General features: G+C 32.8%; 1 protein-coding gene across 13 annotated transcripts in view; it reads left to right on the top strand.

Annotated features, from left to right (window-relative positions):
* Window positions 1-19,517, top strand: part of LOC145255607 (SLAIN motif-containing protein 2-like) — a 291,352-nt gene that overhangs the window by 165,199 nt on the left and 106,636 nt on the right. For all 13 annotated transcript variants that reach the window (XM_080114160.1, XM_080114151.1, XM_080114182.1 and 10 more), the window contains exon 3: window positions 8,670-8,834. In XM_080114160.1, the coding sequence (XP_079970286.1) occupies window positions 8,670-8,834 (165 nt within the window). The remainder of the gene's footprint in view (window positions 1-8,669; window positions 8,835-19,517) is intronic.

The following is a 19,517-nucleotide window of genomic DNA, read 5'->3' as shown; positions in this document are numbered from 1 at the left end:
ATGGTGGGTCCTTCTATCAATCCAGTAGATATCTCACTGCTGATGCAATTCTCTATCTAAGAGCCAGGTACGTCCAAGGATGGAGTACTGTTGCCACATCTGGACAGGAGCTGCTAGAAAGGACTTAACCTGCCTTGATAGAGTTCAAAATAGACTTTGTAGCCTCGTAGGGGATGCCCTTTTCTCTTACCTGCAACCTCTTTCTCACAGAAGAAATGTTGCAAGTTTGTCTCTGCTTTATCGTTATTTTCATGGCAATTGCTCGGCTGAGCTCCAATCTATGGTCCCCTCTCGCCTAACTTTCACAAGAAACACTCGTCTAGCAGAAATCACTATCAATAATTTCCCCCACTCTTTATCTGTACCTAAACCTAAACGTAGATTCCATGAGCAAAGCTTCTTTATTAGAACTGCACGCCTATGGAATTGTCTTCCGTTTTCCTGCTTTCCAGATGATATGGTTGTCTTCAAGTCTAACGTAAACAAGTTTTTGATGAGCCGTTCCATATAAGTTAACAAATTCACCAAATTTCCATTACTAACGATTACTATATTGTTCAATTTCTACTGTACACTCTTTAACCCTTATCCTCGAGTGGCCTCAAGGCCTTGATAAGTGGGGATGCCTATATAAAAAAAAAAAAGGTAGAAAGAGTCATGTACTACAAAAAACATGCCACGGTTGGGAGCTCTTCAGAAAATTTTGCGAAGGTGCTTGCGAAAAATCTTGCGTACTGTCCAAAATGATCCTTTTGTGACCCGTGAAAAGCTACAAAAAACCTCAGAAGTATGGGCACCAGCATCTGCAAGACGACCATCAGTAATGAATTCCATAGAGAAAGTCGAAAGCCTCACAGACCTTGCAAGACACGTTTACTGAAGAAAGTTGACCTTAAATCAAGATTAGAGTATGTTAAAAAGTATATCAATGAGGATACCACTTTTTTTGACAATGTGATATGGTCGGATGAGATCAAAATTGAGCTATTTGGCAATAACAATGCAAGCCATGTCTGACGTGTAGACTGTTCTGCATATGATATGAAGAACACTATCCCTACCGTGAATCATGGAGGAGGAAGCATTATGATTTGGAGCTGCTTTTCATCACGCGGGAACACTAGAAATAATCGAAGGAGAGATGGAGCCAAATACAGGGATATTTTGGAGATTAACTTGCAAAGGTCTGTGGAGAAAATGGGATTGTCTGGTGATTGGCGGTTCCAACAAGACACTGATCCAAAACATACAGCGAAGGCAACTCAGAAATGGTTTGAGGATAAGGAAATTCATATTTTGCAATGATCCAGCCAATCACCAGACTTGAATCTCATTGAAAATTTTTCACTAATTTTGAAGAGGCAGATTAGAACAAGACGTTCCTCAAACATCCACCAATTAAAGTCTATAGCCAAAGAAGAATGGGAAAAAATTTCATTAGGCATTTGCCAGAACTTTGTGAAAAACTACGGCAATCGTTTGACAGCAGTAATTAGTGTCAAAGAAGGCCTAATTGAATATTAAACATTTTCTTTTTTTTTTTCTTTCTTTTTTTTTGCATCTGTCCAAATACTTGTTTTGCTGTCTATTTTAGGAAATGTTTAATAACTTTATTTTCTTAAAAAATATTAGTTTCTCTCATTTCTATATATTTTGGTAATGTGAAAGTTTTATTTTATTATTTTGTTTGATATCATCTGTACAAAATTGCTGATAAATAAACATTTTTGTTTTGTCCAAAAACTTGTTTCACCTCACTGAAAATCATCCTTCTAGGAATTAAGGAGTGGGGTGGGGGTAATCTTCTCAGATATTATACCTTTCTTTGGGGAAGGGGTAATATAGTATCTATTCTGTTGTCATGAGACTATATTCCTGTGGACCACCCGTTTCTTTTTTTTAGGGGAGGGGGTAGTGTAGTATTTGTTTTGTTGCCATGATAACATACTCCCAGGCATTACCATCTTTTATGGGGGCAATCTTCTAAAGTATTACCTCTTTTTTGGAAGATGATCAGTCTTGTACGTGTTTATTCCGTATGATATCATTCTTCCATTGATTGTCCTCCGTTTTCTTTTTTTTTTTTTTTTTTCTGGAGGAGAAGGTTAGTGTAGTATCTATTCTGTTGTCATGATATCATCCTCCCAGGCATTTGCTCCCTCCTTTTGTTTTGAGGGAGAGAACTTTTGCCATGATACTATCCTCTCGGTCATTACTACCTCTTTTGGGGTTCAGTGTACTATATGTTCATTCATCATGATACCATCTTCCCAGTCTAGAAAAAATATATCCCTAGAGGAAACACACACACACACACACACACACACACACACACACACACACACACACACACATATCTTTATAAAGTTGAGTTTTTCGTCACACTTATATTAAAAACCTACTTTCTCTATTTAAAATTTATTAAAACAAACTTCTCAAATACTCAGTCAAGGATATGCGAATGACTAAATAATGGTTAACTAATTTGCATATTCTTTAAAAAACAAACTGTCATTAATTAATTTATTTGTTTTTTTTTATTGGATAATTGGTTTCATTTTACTATTTTGTTCTGTTCAATTTATGCATAGTGTATAATTGAATATCATACACATGTATATATATATAAGTGACCTTGTGTGTGTGTGTGTGTGAACGGTCTTTACCAAACTTCTTTCTGAATTTTTGGTTGACAGACTTTAAACTTGGATATGGTAGGTATTGTCACTATCACTCCTGTTAGGTTATTCCACGGAGCATAAAAACAGAATGCTGCCATCTATTTAGCCGAAAGTTCTTATGGTACATTTTTTACTTGGTTCCTTAGACACCATAGTTTTGTCCTAGGGTGAAAAACTCAAAAGGTAGATTTAAATTCTAATGATGGCAGAATCAGAATCCCTTGCATACTCTGCTGCTCAAGTGAGGAATAATCATCCAAATATTAGCGGCGATGATCAATCCAGCATCACCTTGAACTGTTTGCTTCTGGCAACTTGTTCCACAATGCAGCAACTTATACTGATAAAAAAAAGTTTCCGAATATACAGCCAAAATTGTCTTGGATACAACTTTCCTAAGTTTCCATGAAGCCCTCTCTCTAGAGCTGGTGCACAAAATGTAGGTTAATTAATAACCTTTGATAGTTAATTATGAATTAAATAAAAAAACAAACTTTGCTTATTTCAAATAAAATTCATATTGGAAGTCATATCAACTATTGACAAAAAATAAATCAATTAACACTTAACAGGTTTTTAGCCTTACAAACAGAGACGCAGAAGAGACACGTCTGATTTATTTACATGATGAGAGATGAAGAGAGTGATTACATGTAAAACACTCGTTTACATAAACAATTAAAGGGAGATAACTCTGAGTTATTCAAATGCTTAAATGACACATCACCTCTATCCAGATAAGGGAGGCAACTCTTTACATATCGTTCCAGGGACAAAACTGTTGTAATCTTCAGTATTAAAACCCGACTAACATTAATGAATTTCCATTACAAAAGTGGTCACAAGACACATTGTCATCTGCACTACAAACTTGTAAATTCTTTCCAGGTTATAAATATTCGAATGAAATACAGAGATGAAGTTTGGATGCCATGTTCCAAAATGGATTGTACCAAAAACATGTCAGCTGTCATGGTGGCAAAGGAGCAGTAAATGAAAAGGAGCATACTGTAGACTTTATTTCCTGCCTAAATGCGTTGGGTAATAGGAGTAAAGAAAAAATTCGACCACAACACTCAAGTTTGTGTTGCCTCATCCAAAATTAACCGGCCATGTTTGAAATCAAGTGGTGTGTTAGGTGAAGAATCAACTAGAAGGTGGTTGCATTTATTGAAATTGAGAGACAAATCCTGTAGGTTTTTATCAACACTTATCTTAAACTTACTTACTCTGCAGTCAATCTCTCATATATAGAGAGGAAGAAGAGAGATATAAAAGGTTGATCCACTGATTTAGTATATATAGATGATTTCCCTTAATTTTTGTGTCAGTTTCTAGTGTGACTTTGTAACTGGGGCTGAATCTCCCGACTGGCAGTAATTATCACTCCTACATTAATGATTATGAAACACTTGTGTTTGAAGATATAAAAAATAATTGTTAATATTTATTTAAAAAAAAAATATATATTATTGTTATAAAAGCCCCTTTAAGAAAATAAAGTTGAGCCCTCTTTAGGGGAAAAAAAAAAGAAGATCAACCTAAACACAAATATAAATTCTGACTTGTAATATAAATCATCACTCTTGCAAACGACCTCGTGTTTGCTTAGCCTGTAAAATGACAGCAGAAAATGTAGAAAAAATGAGCATAATTTTGTAGGTCACTCATTGGTGAACGTGTGCCATTAATTTGCATATGTACATAATCGGTAACTGTTAAAAGAGACGAATTTTAAAGCATGAGGGTTGAGTTTTGTTTTTTGTTTTTTGTTGGACAGCTTAGATCAAGAACGAACGGTGGAAGATAATATTGAATACATGAGGAGTTGTTACAAGTTGGGGGAAGAAAGGAAAAAAAGGACTTTCATGCGTTGTATCGATAAGAGGACGTTTTAACGCTGTCACTCTTTTTTTTGTTCCCTTTTCATTATATACAACTTCTAGTCGTTAAATATTCTCTTTACTGTTTATGCTCACTGATTCAACAGTTCTAGATACTTAATTTTCCTCAATTTTTGTCTTAAATTTTGATGACCTGGAAGTAGAATACCAACCCACAAAGTTAAGGATGACTTTGTGACTGGGTTTGAATCTCCTGACTGCCAGTAATTATCACTTTCTACACGGATGATTGCGTGATCATGAAGCACTAGTGTCAATATTTATTTTATATTATAAAATAAAAATAATTGTTTATATTTATTTCAAAAATATTATTTTTTCATGTATATTAATTATTTATAATTCTGACGATTCCAGACTGTTTCAAAGATAAATTTATTTACAGTTTACAAATGTTTCAGCTTTCGAAAAACCTGTACAAACGGATGTGAATCTGGATTTTACAGTTAATCAAGAGCAGATGTGCTTACAGTTATATCTCATAGGATTAGCAAATCTCTCGACGGAGGCTACCTAGGGCAATTGCTCTTGACATATCTAAGGCCTTTGATAGGGTATGGCATAAAGGTTTACTTCACAAGATCTCTAGCTATGGTATAGCTGGAAATGTCTTCTCAATTATTAAATCATTTCTTTCTGATAGGTTCATAAGAGTAGTAGTTGAGGGGCAAAAATCAGAAGCTCACAGTATTAATGCTGATGTCCCTCAGGGGTCCATCCTGGGCTCAACTCTTTTCCTGATCTACATTAATGATCTTCCAAATCACATCCTTACATCATTTGTAGACATTTATGCTGATGACACTACTATTTATGGTAGCACATCTAAGACAGTAAACGACCAAGTTCTCTCCGATTCTCTCTCCTCTGATCTTGATCACGTTGTACAATGGGGAAAGGAGTGGCTAATTACTTTTAATGCATCTAAAACCAAGCTTCTCTCTTTACATCATCAACATTCTGATCTACATTTGGCATCAATTGAAATGAATGGCTCTCATCTTCAGGAGACCTCAAGTTTTGACAAGCTTCTGGGCTTGACCATTATTCCTGATCTTAAATGGAACACGTACATCAAATTTGTTGCCAAGGCCGGTGGAAAAATGGTGGGATCTTTCTATCGATCCAGTAGATATCTCACTGCTGATGCAATTCTCTATCTATATAAGAGCCAGGTACGTCCAAGGATGGAATACTGTTGCCACATCTGGACAGGAGCTGCTAGAAAGGACTTATCCTGCCTTGATAGAGTTCAAAATAGACTTTGTAGCCTCATAGGGGATGCCCTTTTCTCTTACCTGCAACCTCTTTCTCACAGAAGAAATGTTGCAAGTTTGTCTCTGCTTTATCGTTATTTTCATGGCAAGTGCTCGGCTGAGCTCCAATCTATGGTCCCCTCTCGCCTAACTTTCACAAGAAACACTCGTCTAGCTGAAAACACTATCAATAATTCCCCCCACTCTTTATCTGTGCCTAAACCTAAACGTAGATTCCATGAACAAAGCTTCTTTCTTAGAACTGCACGCCTGTGGAATTGTCTTCCGTTTTCCTGCTTTCCAGCTGACTACAATATGGTTGTGTTCAAGTCTAACGTAAATAAGTTCTTGATGAGCTGTTCCATATAAGTTATCAAATTTACCAAATTTTCATTACTAATGATTACTATAATGTCCAATTTCTACTGTACACTCTTTAACCCTTATCCTTGAGTGACCTCTTGGCCTTGATAAAGTGGTGATTCCTGTGTAAAAAAAAAAAAAATTAAACAATACATTTAAACAGTTTATGAGGTCACAACAATAAAAGGAGAAATATGCACGTGGGTTACATCAAGACAGCTTGTTAAAGTACAAATCCAGATTAAATGAGAAAAATGTAGACAATGTGAAAACTATGAAGGTCTTAGCATATTCGTTTACTAACAAAATGAATACATTGTTTCTGAATTTTTTAGATGAGGATTGATAATTCGTATTATTTGAATTATTCAGATTACTGTTCTCATCTTGAGTGTTATTCACACAATGTTTTGTAATTTCTGGCTTTCTTCAGGGGGGTATCTTGTAGAACTTGGCTGCAAGAACCCATGATGTAGTGAGGAAGTACTTGGTGAAATTCAGGTATAAGTTATACTCTTCTGGACATTGAAGGTTAAATCAGACGACACTAAAAATACAATTGCGAATTACTTAGGAGTTCTGCCCAATCATAGGTGACAGAACAAGATCATGCTACCCTCATGGATTAAATAAAGGATTCCATTGAAATTTTGTGCAGAATTATGAGTTTGACATGCTCGAGTTCAAGATACACCTGAATTAATTAAAAAAAGACATTTTTGTAATAATCTAAGACTTTGGTGTTCAATTGATATCATAATACAAAAATGTTTTAAAAAATTAAAGGGCTATAAAGAAATCATTGATATCAAAACCAGAGTGATCAGTTTATTTAAAACTAACATAGCAAACTAACCACTGGCTGCTAAAGATTAAACAAGTAATTCTTTAATAAAAAAAATGTTATTGAAAAAAAAAAATTCGTAAAAAAAAAATCTGTAGACATTCACTGAATATTCTATTCTTGATGCTTTTTAAAGTTTTTTTTTCTTAATATTATGAATGTAAACCTATTTTTCATGAGATTTAGAGCAAGCATTAGTTTACTCACAAATATATGCAACCAGAGAGAGCATATACATGTTTCATTAAATGGAATAGATGCCTTCTTGTTGATCTATTTATAGTCATTCAGGCAACCCAATTAATCTTAAGTTCAAGTAAATTGACCAAAATGACAGACTGGAATCAAAAGATTTTGTGTGTTTATCTCTCTGTCTATCTCACAATTATTTTTTCCAATGTTTATTGGTTTATCAAGACTGGTTTCGAAAGTCTTTGCTAGCTGTAAGAGTTTTTTTTATTTTTATTTTTTACATTTTAGTTTATTACAAACTCGTACCTACCCAGCATTGCCTGGGAATCTGTTTAGTTTCATTTCTTTTCTTTTTTTCTTAACTGTATCATCTTTTTCTGTTTCTTTTTTAAACTAAGTTATTTTTTTAATCAGATTTTAAAAGTTAAATTTAATTAAGGTATCGTTTAGTCATTAAATTATTAATTGAACCAAATTGTTATAAAACTATAACTAATTTTATTTATGTAATGTTTTAATTTCTATTGGGTATAAATGGCTTACAAAACTTATCTTTTAATTCATGAGGATTTCTTAAGAGTTTGGAGATTGATATGATTTTAAGTTCCAAATTCATTTCAAATTTTGAAGGGTCACAAAGTACTTCATTTTTCCCTCCAACTATTAACCAAAGATTAATATGGCTGACATGTTTCATTTTTTTTTTTTTTTTTAAATAGGATTATTAAAAAGTCATTTTTGGTGCTTTACACTATTACATCTTTGATATCAGTAAATGCCATATTTTTTTTTTTTAATAAAAAAAATGTGTATGTCACATGTTGTGTACAACCTAAAAGAAATAATAATTTTTTCCCTTGGACTGAAGGAAGGAGAGTTATCGTCCTTGAAAAGGAGATCCACCATAACAGTTGAGAGGTAAACAAAATGTATTTTGCATCACAGACATCACAAATCTAATAGCTACTGTCTTACCATTTAATCTGTAAGTTGTTGAATATATTTATTGAAGGTTATACTTTGTCCTTTGCGAGTTGGTATTAGACTGATAATGTGTATCACCAGACATAGCAATTAAGGATGAGGATGTGGACACTTATGCTGGTCAAAAATGGATTTCAAGATGCAGCAATTAATGTAACAACAAGTACGATTGATGGAATTATTTTCAGACAAATTCTCAGCACCTTTACCATTACTTTTAGATTATACAATCAATATAAGTGCATATAAAAATAACATTTTCTTTCTCTAACAATTTAGTAGGATTATTTCTCTGCTGATGAGAAATTAGTTATTGTTTTACCAATCTTACTCTCTTGTCAACCCTATTTCTTTGGTTTCATTCTGCTCTTTTATTTTCTTCCTCTTCATCTTTTTATGTACAAAATTTGCATTTAAACCTTTTTTTTTTTTTTTTGTATTTCAGTATCTAAAACATCACCCACTTTACCTGGGTCGTATAATTTGGGAAATCATGTAACCTCGAATAAACCCCGATTGAGTATTCCTGAACTAGGCAGTGGCAATAGTAGTAGCAGCAGCACATCATCCCCAGTGCCAAGCATCAAACAACCATTATTATCTACATTAGGTAAGTATACACAGGCTATATTATGCTTGGAATGTGCTCTATAAAGCTATAAACTAGTTATCTCTATGGTGACATTGTTCTTTTTACTATATTTTATTATAACATGTCAAGGAGTTGAAGGAAGAATACCTCAGTTAGGTAATATCATGCTTTGTTTTTAAGTATAACATTTGTATTTTTCCTCTCAGATTAAGACATTTTCTTTATTTCAAGCACCTTACCTGAAGAGAAGTGTAATCAGCTATTAAAATCATGATCCATTAATTTTGTTTGTATAATGTATATATATGCTGGAGAAAAGAGTTTTAAATATACTGAGTTATCACTCATTGAAGATGTTCAGCTGGAGTTATCTCCCCATAATTATTTTTTGTTTCGAGAAGTGAGATGCTGGTATCAGTCTATAATCTACATTGCAGTGATATTGACCAATCGGAATCCACTGTGAGGTAAGCAGGTGTCAGACTGTCTACATGAGATCAGTGCATTAGGAAGCCTAAGTGTAAGAATGGTCATCTATGAAAACTTAATGGAGAAGTATAATTGATGTACCTCTTGTTGAAGTAGGATGCTTTGTATTCATTGCCAATTTGACATCTATACACATTTGACTAAACTTGGAATGGCTACAATAGAGAAGAAGCAATATATTGACAGGCTACAAAATCCAGCAGAATCCACCTTGATATGAATTTAGCATACCTTTCCCATGACACATCGACAAAAATCATTTTGATATCTTTCTTGCTTCTCTACAAGTCCCTAATCCGCCCACACTTGGAATACGCCTCTGTGGTCTGGTGCCCAAAACTGAAAAGAGAAAAGGATGCCCTGGAACGGGTCCAGCGTAGAGCAACAAAATTTATACAGGGCGTTTCCAATTTGCCCTACTCGGAATGCCTTGCCTACCTCAATCTCTCTAGTGTTGAATTCCGCAGAAAAAGCACCGCCATAATACAGGCCTACAAGATAATGAGGGGTTTCAGTAACGTCTATAATAGACCTTGCACTAAATGTGGCAATAGCTTGTTTGCTCCAGCTCTCAATCCATCCACCAGGGGATACAATCTAAAGATGCAGATACAACATCATCCTGGCTCTCGTGGACAGTTCTTCTCTAGCAGAGTTACTCCTGTTTGGAATGGGCTAAGTTTTCACACTGTTAATGCTCCTTCAGTTATTGCCTTTAAGTCTTGCCTTGCAACGGAATGGAAGAACCACCAGGATCTATTCCACTACCCATTTTCCTACTGAATCAGTGACTCTGCCCTCCCATTTATATATATATATGTGTGTGTGTGTGTGTATTTTCATGGACATATAACTAATACCATTTGACACTCTTCGAAGGAAGATGGTCAAACCTTGACATATGGTCTCAATACCCTTGTCGGGTAATCAATGACCTTTACTTAAGATAAATATTCACTTAAGATAATGTACTGCTGAACGTACTCTGGTTAATAATAAGGTTTGGGTCGTGGAAAATATGCGTGGATAATCTTATAAAGATATTGTTGAAAGTTCTGCTGAATTTTTTGTCGCTGTAGTTGTGTGTGTGAATATATATATATATATATATATATATATATAATGAGCGGTGCTCTAAAAATAATGCCTCCTATTTTTATTCTGTCTGAATGAACTGGAGGGGATTGCAAATTGCATGCATTATCCTGACTGAACTTTTACGTTCATGACCTGAAAGTTTCATCTTTCTATTGTAGATATTGATGGTGTAAGAAAGCAACCTCTATCATGGATGTGTGTCAGAAGCAGGGATGCATCATTGAATTTCTGGCAAAAGTGTATTGAGAATGGTAGTGACTATGTAGAAAGATAAATTTTTGAGCAAAAAGGTTGCTTGTTTTAAGAGTATCACTCCTGTCTTAGCTGTCTTAGCTCTACAACTTTTTGAATTTAAAAAGAAAAAAAATAGGAGGCTTTACTTTTGGAATCACCCTTGTGTGTGTGTGTGTGTGTGTGTGTGTGTGTGTGTGTGTGTGTGTGTGTGTGTGTGTGTGTGTGTGTGTACTGTTACAGAAGGTTATATCACTATGATACTATAGGTTTCAAGTCCGGTACAGTCTCCAAAAATATTTTGGGTTTTTATTTTTCTATTTTTGTAGCATAAACAAATCGCTATAGGCTTTTTTCAGACCACATATCGATTTGGTCATCTGTACCGTAATTAATAAACAGTATGCTCTAATTAAATAATTGAGCCCTCTGTTGGATATTTTTCAACTAAACCAAGGATATATATATATATATATATATACATATATACATATATATAATCATTTATATTAAAATTGCATTGCGGTTTCATGGTCTTCATTCAGTTCACTAGTTTGATCCTACAGCATACCAATTCGTTTCTTGGTATGACATAATTTGATTTATTCATATGCTGTCATATCAAATTTAATTTAGAATGAATATTTTTTTGTGTGTATCCATACACCTAATTCGATCTTGCTTGAGAGTATATGAAATTTATATTTTGAATTATATATTATTTGTAAATATATTGGATGTCTTTGCAAAATTATGTTCAACCCTGTTATTTTTAACAGAAAGAATGTAGAAATAAAAACAGAATGGTTTAAATTAAAGTAGTTTGTTATAAATGTGAAAACTCATTTTGATCAAACGTTCAAGTAAATAAGAGATTAAGTGAAGGTAATGTAGTACCAGAATTAGGCTGTCTGCAGATATTGGCTTCCTGACCTAAAATGCACCAAACATTGATGCTATCATGTTTTTTTTTGTTTTTTTTTTTATCTTTCTCTTTGTAAAACCCAATCATGTTCTGCAAAGTAAAAAAAAAGACAAAAACAATTTTTCCCTACAAAACAATTTCACCAAATTCCATAAATATTTGAAGATATAAAGAACTTGAGCTTTAAAACTTTTCCCCAAATTACTGGGTTCCACATTAAATAATATGAACATGGTTGATATGCCGTAAAACAAAATAATCAAACCAAACTCAGTGAATAAATATTTGAAGATATAAAGAACTTGAGCATAAAACTTATTTCCAAAATGATTGGATTCGACATTAAATAATCCAAAAAGGGTTGATATGTCATAAAGCTAAACAACATGGCAAGGAAGAAGAAAGAAAAGAAAGAAACAAAACAACACATTGAAGATGGAGTATACCTCTGAAATATATTTGTGATAAATTTCAAACAAATAAAATATTTGTTTATTTTCCTAATATTACGTTGTGATTTGGCTTTCAAGCACACTTGATGCTATATTTTATTCAAATTAAAACGTTTCTATATAAACTCTTATCCTTGACGTTATTCTCTCGTTGCCTACGCACAGTTTAAACATTTCAAAATACAACCGCTAGATGCAACACGCGGCTCTTTACAGACTTCTTTCTCCAACTTTACAACATGGCAAGGAAGAAGAAAAGGAAAAAAAAAAAGAATCAAAACAACACACTGAAGATGGAGTATACCTCTTAAATATATTTATGATAAATTTCAAACAAGTAAAATATTTGTTTATTTTCCTAATATTATGTTGTGATTTGGCTTTCAAGTGCACTTGATGCATATTTTATTTTAACCATTATGAAAATATGGGAGATGATTTTTGAATGAGAAATTACGAGTAAGCAATTATGAAATGTTTTACATCTTTTATTATGCTATTTCATATATGTGTGAAGGATGATAAACTGATTTTCAAATGACAGTTTGAAGCTTTCCAAGTGATCATCGAATTGTGAATCATGAAAAATTAAAAGGGAAAAAAAATAGAGGGAGGGTTGGGGAGAAAAAGAAACCCATTTTTTTGTTTATAGGGCAAAGTATTGACAAAATGAATTTTCTTTCTCTGATCCGAGTTTGAACCTATACTTCTAACCTACGCATCCCACCCATCGATTTTAATGAATACTACCAAACATCACTGATGATACTGTGACTCACACGTGCAATTTTGTGGCAAGAGTTGTGCAATCTTCAACCACACCTCTCCTGAGTCGGCACTGTTGAATTTTAGTGGCAAGTAGAAATTTCAGGACGACTGGAAACAATGCTGAAATAAGCAGAGAGCACATACAACACATACTATATACACATGCATGGAAGTATGCATTGAGAAAGATTTAATTTTATTTTAGTTAAGAAGTTGTCCATTTTTAACAATCAGAATTAAATGGCCAGCAACAGAAATAAATGTATAAATATTTCTCTCCCTTTTTCCTATTTTAACGTCTTTGTCACTCTTATTGTATCATTCTTTCTTCAAATAGTTACGTACGTGTTAAAAAAACTATGTTTTGCCATTATTCAATAAATTTTAAATCTTCACTTTTTCTGAAAATGTTCCTTGACTGAACGAAACCAGTAAATCTCTCATTTTAGATTATTTTTTCCTGTGTTTTTTTTTTTTTGCTCTGTCTTTCTCACACTAAGATTCTTTTTGCATAGTTTTATTGTATTTTTCCTAGTGTGGTCATAGTTTCTCCAAAAAAAAATTCTTTCTCTCAAGATCTTTACTACAAGAGAATTTTTTTCTGAATCTTTACACTTGCATTCGTATCTATATGAATTCTGTTTCTCTTTGATGTTTTTCAGTTTTCTTTCTACTCTCTATCAACTTTCACTTTGTGTTAAATATGCATAAAAATATCAATTGAGGTTCCTGAAATCGGTCGTTTTTTTTTTTTTTTTTTTTTTTTTTTTTAGATTGGATTGGAAAATTTGCAGTCTACTCAGATATTCTTTAATAATATAAATTATTCTTATACTATTATTCTCTTCTGCATTTGTGCACAAATTATATCCATGATCCATCTCTTACAAATATATAAATTGAAAAAAAGAAAGAGAGGAATGATTTTACAAACTAAGCATTAGCTTTTTAAATAGTGAGCATTTTTGCTAGATTATGAGGAAAATAATATATATATATATATATGAATTAATAAATCTTAATATTTCTTTTTGAGTATCCTGTCAAATAATTAATTCTTATAAATTATAATTTAGTTTTAAAATTATGTTCTTTTATGATAAGCTGTATTTCCTATTTGGTTATATTGAGCTTTTTTATTTGGTTGGGTTTACTATATTAATATTTATATTCATTTTAAGTTTACAGAAGCTTTTGGCTTGTAAATTTAAATTTTACTTCTTGATATATATATATATATATATATATATATATATAGTAACCTTGTCTATCTGAGAAATGGTCCCTACCAAACTCCTGCATCAATTTTGGGTCTATAGACTTGGTATATAGTGGAATGGGCCTGTGGAACAAATTCTGTTTGGTCTTTAGTCGGTAAAAATAGTTGCTAAGAGATCAAAATTGAAAAAAATTGGAACCTGGCAGGCATAAGTCAACTTATCATGTTCTTCTACACATATGTACATACACATTTATACGTTAAAGCCTATTTTGTTTTTTTACAGCTGGGCAATGCTAGGTTGCTTGCTGGTTTTCAATAAAATTAATTTTTGAAAGTTATTAACAAGGTAGGGGAGTCAACTGAAAAAAATCTGACTACAAAGTTTATTTTAAAAAAATCTCAACACTGACTCCTAAATTAGATGTTGCTTGAAAAATATCCAACTTGGGATTCATTTGTTAAAAGATTTCTGGATCAAACTCCCAACGTTTGTTTCCTAGTCATACTGAAGTTAATCATTTTGTCATTCTTATTTTATGATAGTGTGGTGCCTTTTCATTTCACGGATGCTTGACCATCTCACATGACTTATTTCATGTGTATAATGATTGAAATTGCTATTGGCATTTACCATTAGCTTATTTAACTCCTGGAGAAAACCAACATTATTGGTTCATCAGTGGAATGATAAACAGATACAAATTCCTCTCTGTCCTCTTGTCAAGAAATTGTGCCAAGCACATGTTCAAATCAAATACCATAGCTAGAAAACACTTCAAATTTGTATTTTCCTATAGCTAGCCTAGCATTGTGAATGTATACAACTTTTTTGAACAGTGAACCAATACAATCTACCCACCCCACCCCTGCCCCAAAAGAAAGATGTTAAAATCAAAATCTTTTGTAGTTTTTAATATTAGGAAGTCTTAAGTGTAGAACCATTTTCACAATAGAAAAATCTAGTCCCAAGCAAAAAAAGAAAAAAAAAAAAAAATGGCAGCATAAAATCTAGTCACAGACTTTTCGGGCTAAAGAATGAATCCAGTCATGTTCAGCAGAATGTAATGGCTTTCTCATGTCAAGGCGGAAAGCTATCACTAAAGAATTCAAAGAGATTCTGTATATTTTATTCTGGCATCTGATTGATTCATTGTTATCACCCATGATTGTAAACATAATCCAAATATTTGTGGTCATATCCTCTTTAATTTGTTAAAAATATTGCAACAAGAAGAACCCTCAATGATTTATAGGCAAGATAATCTTGCCTATAAATCTGATCACACTTTGAAGATGGATATTTAAAACATTCTTAATTTGGACGTATATATCCACTATATTCATTTGAAACTCTGTAAGCCTTTCCTTATTTATTTAATTTTTTTTATCAAGTAGATCATAGATATTTCAACTTAATTATATATCATTCAGCTTGTCTTCATTTAATCCTAGGAGGATAGTATTGAACTAATATGAGAATGCACAAAGAGATGAAAAAGAATTAAATGAAGACAATCTGAATGATATATAATTAAGTTGAAATATCTACAATCTGCTTTAGTTATATATACATGCATACACTCATACTTTTTTTTTGTCTACATGCACATAGCTATATTATGTTATAATAGTTGTGATTCAACTTTTTTTTTTTTTTTTTTTTTTTACATAAACGGCACCACTTATCAAGGCCGATAGGCCACTCAAGGATAAGGGTTAAAGAGTGTAGAGTAGTAAAAAGGACAATATAGTAATCGATAGTAATGGAAGTTCAATAAATTTGTTAACTTAAGTGGAACGGCTCATTAGAAATTTGTTCACGTTGGACTTGAAGACAACCATATTATAGAAAGCTGGAAAGCAGGAAAACGGAAGACAATTCCACAGGCGTGCAGTTCTAAGAAAGAAGCTTTGATCATGGAATCTATGTTTAGGTTTAGGTACAGATAAAGAGTGGGGAAAATTATTGATAATGTTTTCAGCTAGTCTAGTGTTTCTTGTGAAAGTTTGGTGAGGGGGGACCATAGATTGAAGCTCAGTCGAACATTTTCCATGAAAATAGCGATAAAGCAGAGACAAACTCGCAACATCTCTTCTGTGAGACAGAAGTTGCAGCGAAGAGAAAAGGACATCTCCCACCAGGCCACGAAGTCTATTTTGAACCCTATCAAGGCAGGACAAGTCTTTTCTAGCAGCTCCTGCCCATATGTGGCAACAGTACTCCATCCTTGGACATATCTGGCTCTTATATAGATAGAGAATTGCATCAGCAGTGAGATATCTACTGGATCGATAGAAGGATCCGACCATTTTTCCAGCGGCCTTGGCAACAGATTTGATGTACGTACGTATTCCATTTAAGATCAGGAGTAAAGGTCAAGCCCAGAAGCCTGTCAAAACTTGAGGCCTCCCCAAGACGAGAGCCATTCATTTTAATTGATGCCAGATGTGGATCAGAACGTTGATGATGTAAAGATAGAAGCTTGGTTTTAGATGCATTAAAAGTAACCAGCCACTCTTTTCCCCATTGTACAATGTGATCAAGATCAGAGGAGAGAGAATCGGAGAGAACTTGGTCATTTACTGTCTTAGATGTGCTACCATAGATGGTAGTGTCATCAGCAAAAATGTCTACGAATGATGTAAGGATGTGATTTGGAAGATCATTAATGTAGATCAGGAAAAAAGTTGGGCCCAGGATTGACCCCTGAGGGACTCCAGCATTTATACTGTGAGCTTCTGATTTTCGCCCATCAACTACTACTCTTATGAACCTATCAGAGAGAAATGATTTAATAATTGAGAAGACATTTCCAACAATACCATAGCTGGAGATCTTGTGAAGTAAACCTTTATGCCATACCCTATCAAAGGCCTTTATGCCATACCCTATCAAAGCTTTTCACATATAAATTAAGAGTTTGCAAATGAACTTTGAAAGGACAAAATTATTCCTGGTTGTTACTGTATAGTTTACCTGGAGTGAGTTGCTCAGATAAGCTAAATTGTGTGTGTGTGGATATTTTTCAGGTAATTTAGATAGCTATAAAGTTAATAGATAGACTATAAAATTCTCATACTTGCATTATGCAAAATAGGAAGAAAAAATTTGAATATCTTTTAACAAAAAAAATATTTTCTAAACAGGAGTCCGGCATAAAAAATAATTAATAAATTAATTATCCCAAAATTTTTTAATTTTAATTTAAAATCGTGAAAATTTAATTCTTTCGAAAATAAAGAATATTTATAGCACTAATTTGTCTAAATTGAAAATTTAAGTATTTCTTGTGTTTCCACGTTAGAATGTTGCCAAGTAAAAGTGTTAATGCTGTCTAGTTCCTCTCTTATTGTATAATTCTGACTTTTATGCAAGGCATTTATGAATAGAAGTCACATGTGACACATACTATTTAATCAGTGGTTATTTCAGAGCAACATTCTTTTCGTGTCTTTGCAGTACACATGCGTATTTGTTTGAGTAGCTGTAGTAACAAAGCTCTTTTTGATCAGCAAAAAAGTTTTGTCCTCAGTGTGCAGCATATATTTAAAGGTTGGAGAAATATGTTGATTCTTATTCAGTAAAAATATAAATGGAGAAAATATTTTCTTGTCACAGTCAAAAGTTACACATCGATTTCCAGTGTTTCTTTTCAGTGTTTCTAGATTTAGCATTCATTTATAATATACGTTATTTAGCATTCATTTATAATATACGTTATTTAGCATTCATTTATAATATACGCATGTTATGTAGTACTTGAATAAATTATGTTTTTTTTTTGTTGTTTTTTTTAAACAATGGTTTCATTCCCTGAACGATCATTAGACGGTCTAAAATACTAACCAAATTATGCTTCTGTAATTGTTTGGTATACTTTTGGTTTTGTATAACAATTCTACAGATATTTACTTGTTGTTATTCCATTATGTATTCTATGGAATAATTCTAATGACTAACAATGAATATCTGCATGTGAAACCGGAAGTGCACAAAGCAAGTACAGAATTGTGTATTTTTAGGCGATCTATTAATTGCTCAGTGCTTGGAATTATTGGTAATGACATATTAAAAAGCATGTAATTTATTCACATACTATAAGGCTTTAGGAAGACGTCTAGCACTGTATCTAAGTACAAATTTGAAAAAGTTTTAAAAACCGATACACCTATCAGTGTGTGTGTGGGTGTGTGTGATACTTCTTGATTGTGGTTATACATATTTATGACCTAGTATCTTTTTTTTTCTTTAAGTAAATTACAAAAAAAAAGAAAGATTCCCCTTTTCCATTTTCTCTTCCTTCATTCTGCATATGTTTTCTCCATAACTTATCCCACCCCCATTTTTTTTTGTTTTGTTTTCCTGGCTCTCACTAATCTTACCATATTCATGTTTTAATGTTTTTTCCAAATTAACAACTATTTCTTCTATTTGTTTTTATGTTTGTGAAAGGTATAAGTTTTACAGAGATGTATGAATTGAGTAGTCTATTTCTTGCTTTCTTTTCCTGTGTTGTATATAAATAAATAATGTCATAAAAGTTTTAAAACCCATATTCTGCTGATGTAGAATAACTTGGCCTTTTAATCCATATGAGTTTATAATAAAAGATTCTAATTAATAACCCGTTTATTGGAGTAATCAAAGCTATAAACTATAACTATCCCCCCCCCCGTATTTATTTTATAGGTGTTGACTTCATTTTAGTTGATGCCAACATTTATAACAGATTTTAAACTGAATATTATTATTATTATCTTACACCCGAATGACTGTCATTTAATTGTTATGGATTTTCATTTCTTGTAATAAATAATTTTACCAAGAATTCTTCATAAGTTTTGGTTTCGATTGTAGCTAAAGGAACTTAAGTTATATACATATACATGTATTTTTTTTCATAAGTTTTGCTTTCAGTTTTGATTCAAACTGATGCACCCAAGTCATATGGATATATTTTTTTATTTTTGAAATCGCAACGGTATATTATATAAAAATCGATAAAACATTAACTCTATAATAATATATAAGAAATCTGCAAGAATTAAAATATCATATTAAGCTTACTTTACGGGTGTCCCTGCTAGCTTAGATAAATACTTTTGCTAGTTTTAACAAAAGAGCTACAGTAATGTCAGAGCGTCTCCATTTATGCTGAACATGTACAGAATGCTAACATACATATATTATATATGAATGAGTCTGCTGTGGATTTTCTACAGGTTTTGCTAGTTGTTATTATTATTATTATTATTATTATTATGGAGGACCAAATATGCCCCAAGAGGATCTTGAACATTAATTGACAATTTCTAACACTAGACATTGCTGTTTTACAGCAAGCTGGAGTATTTAACACAGAAGTATGCATTATATGTAGACATGGGCTGGGCACCTAGCTAGGATGGAACATGACCAGTTCCTAAACAACTGCTATAAGAGAAATTGCAGTATCGCAAATGTCTGAGACAGACATTTTCTGCATTTCAGACATTATCGTCTGCATTCAAGACAC

Source organism: Euprymna scolopes, chromosome 3, assembly GCF_053919585.1.
Source record: "Euprymna scolopes isolate OS-2025 chromosome 3, ASM5391958v1, whole genome shotgun sequence".
NCBI lineage: Eukaryota > Metazoa > Mollusca > Cephalopoda > Sepiida > Sepiolidae > Euprymna > Euprymna scolopes.
Note: the sequence above shows the minus strand (reverse complement) of the source record. Positions and strands in the feature narration are given on the sequence as shown.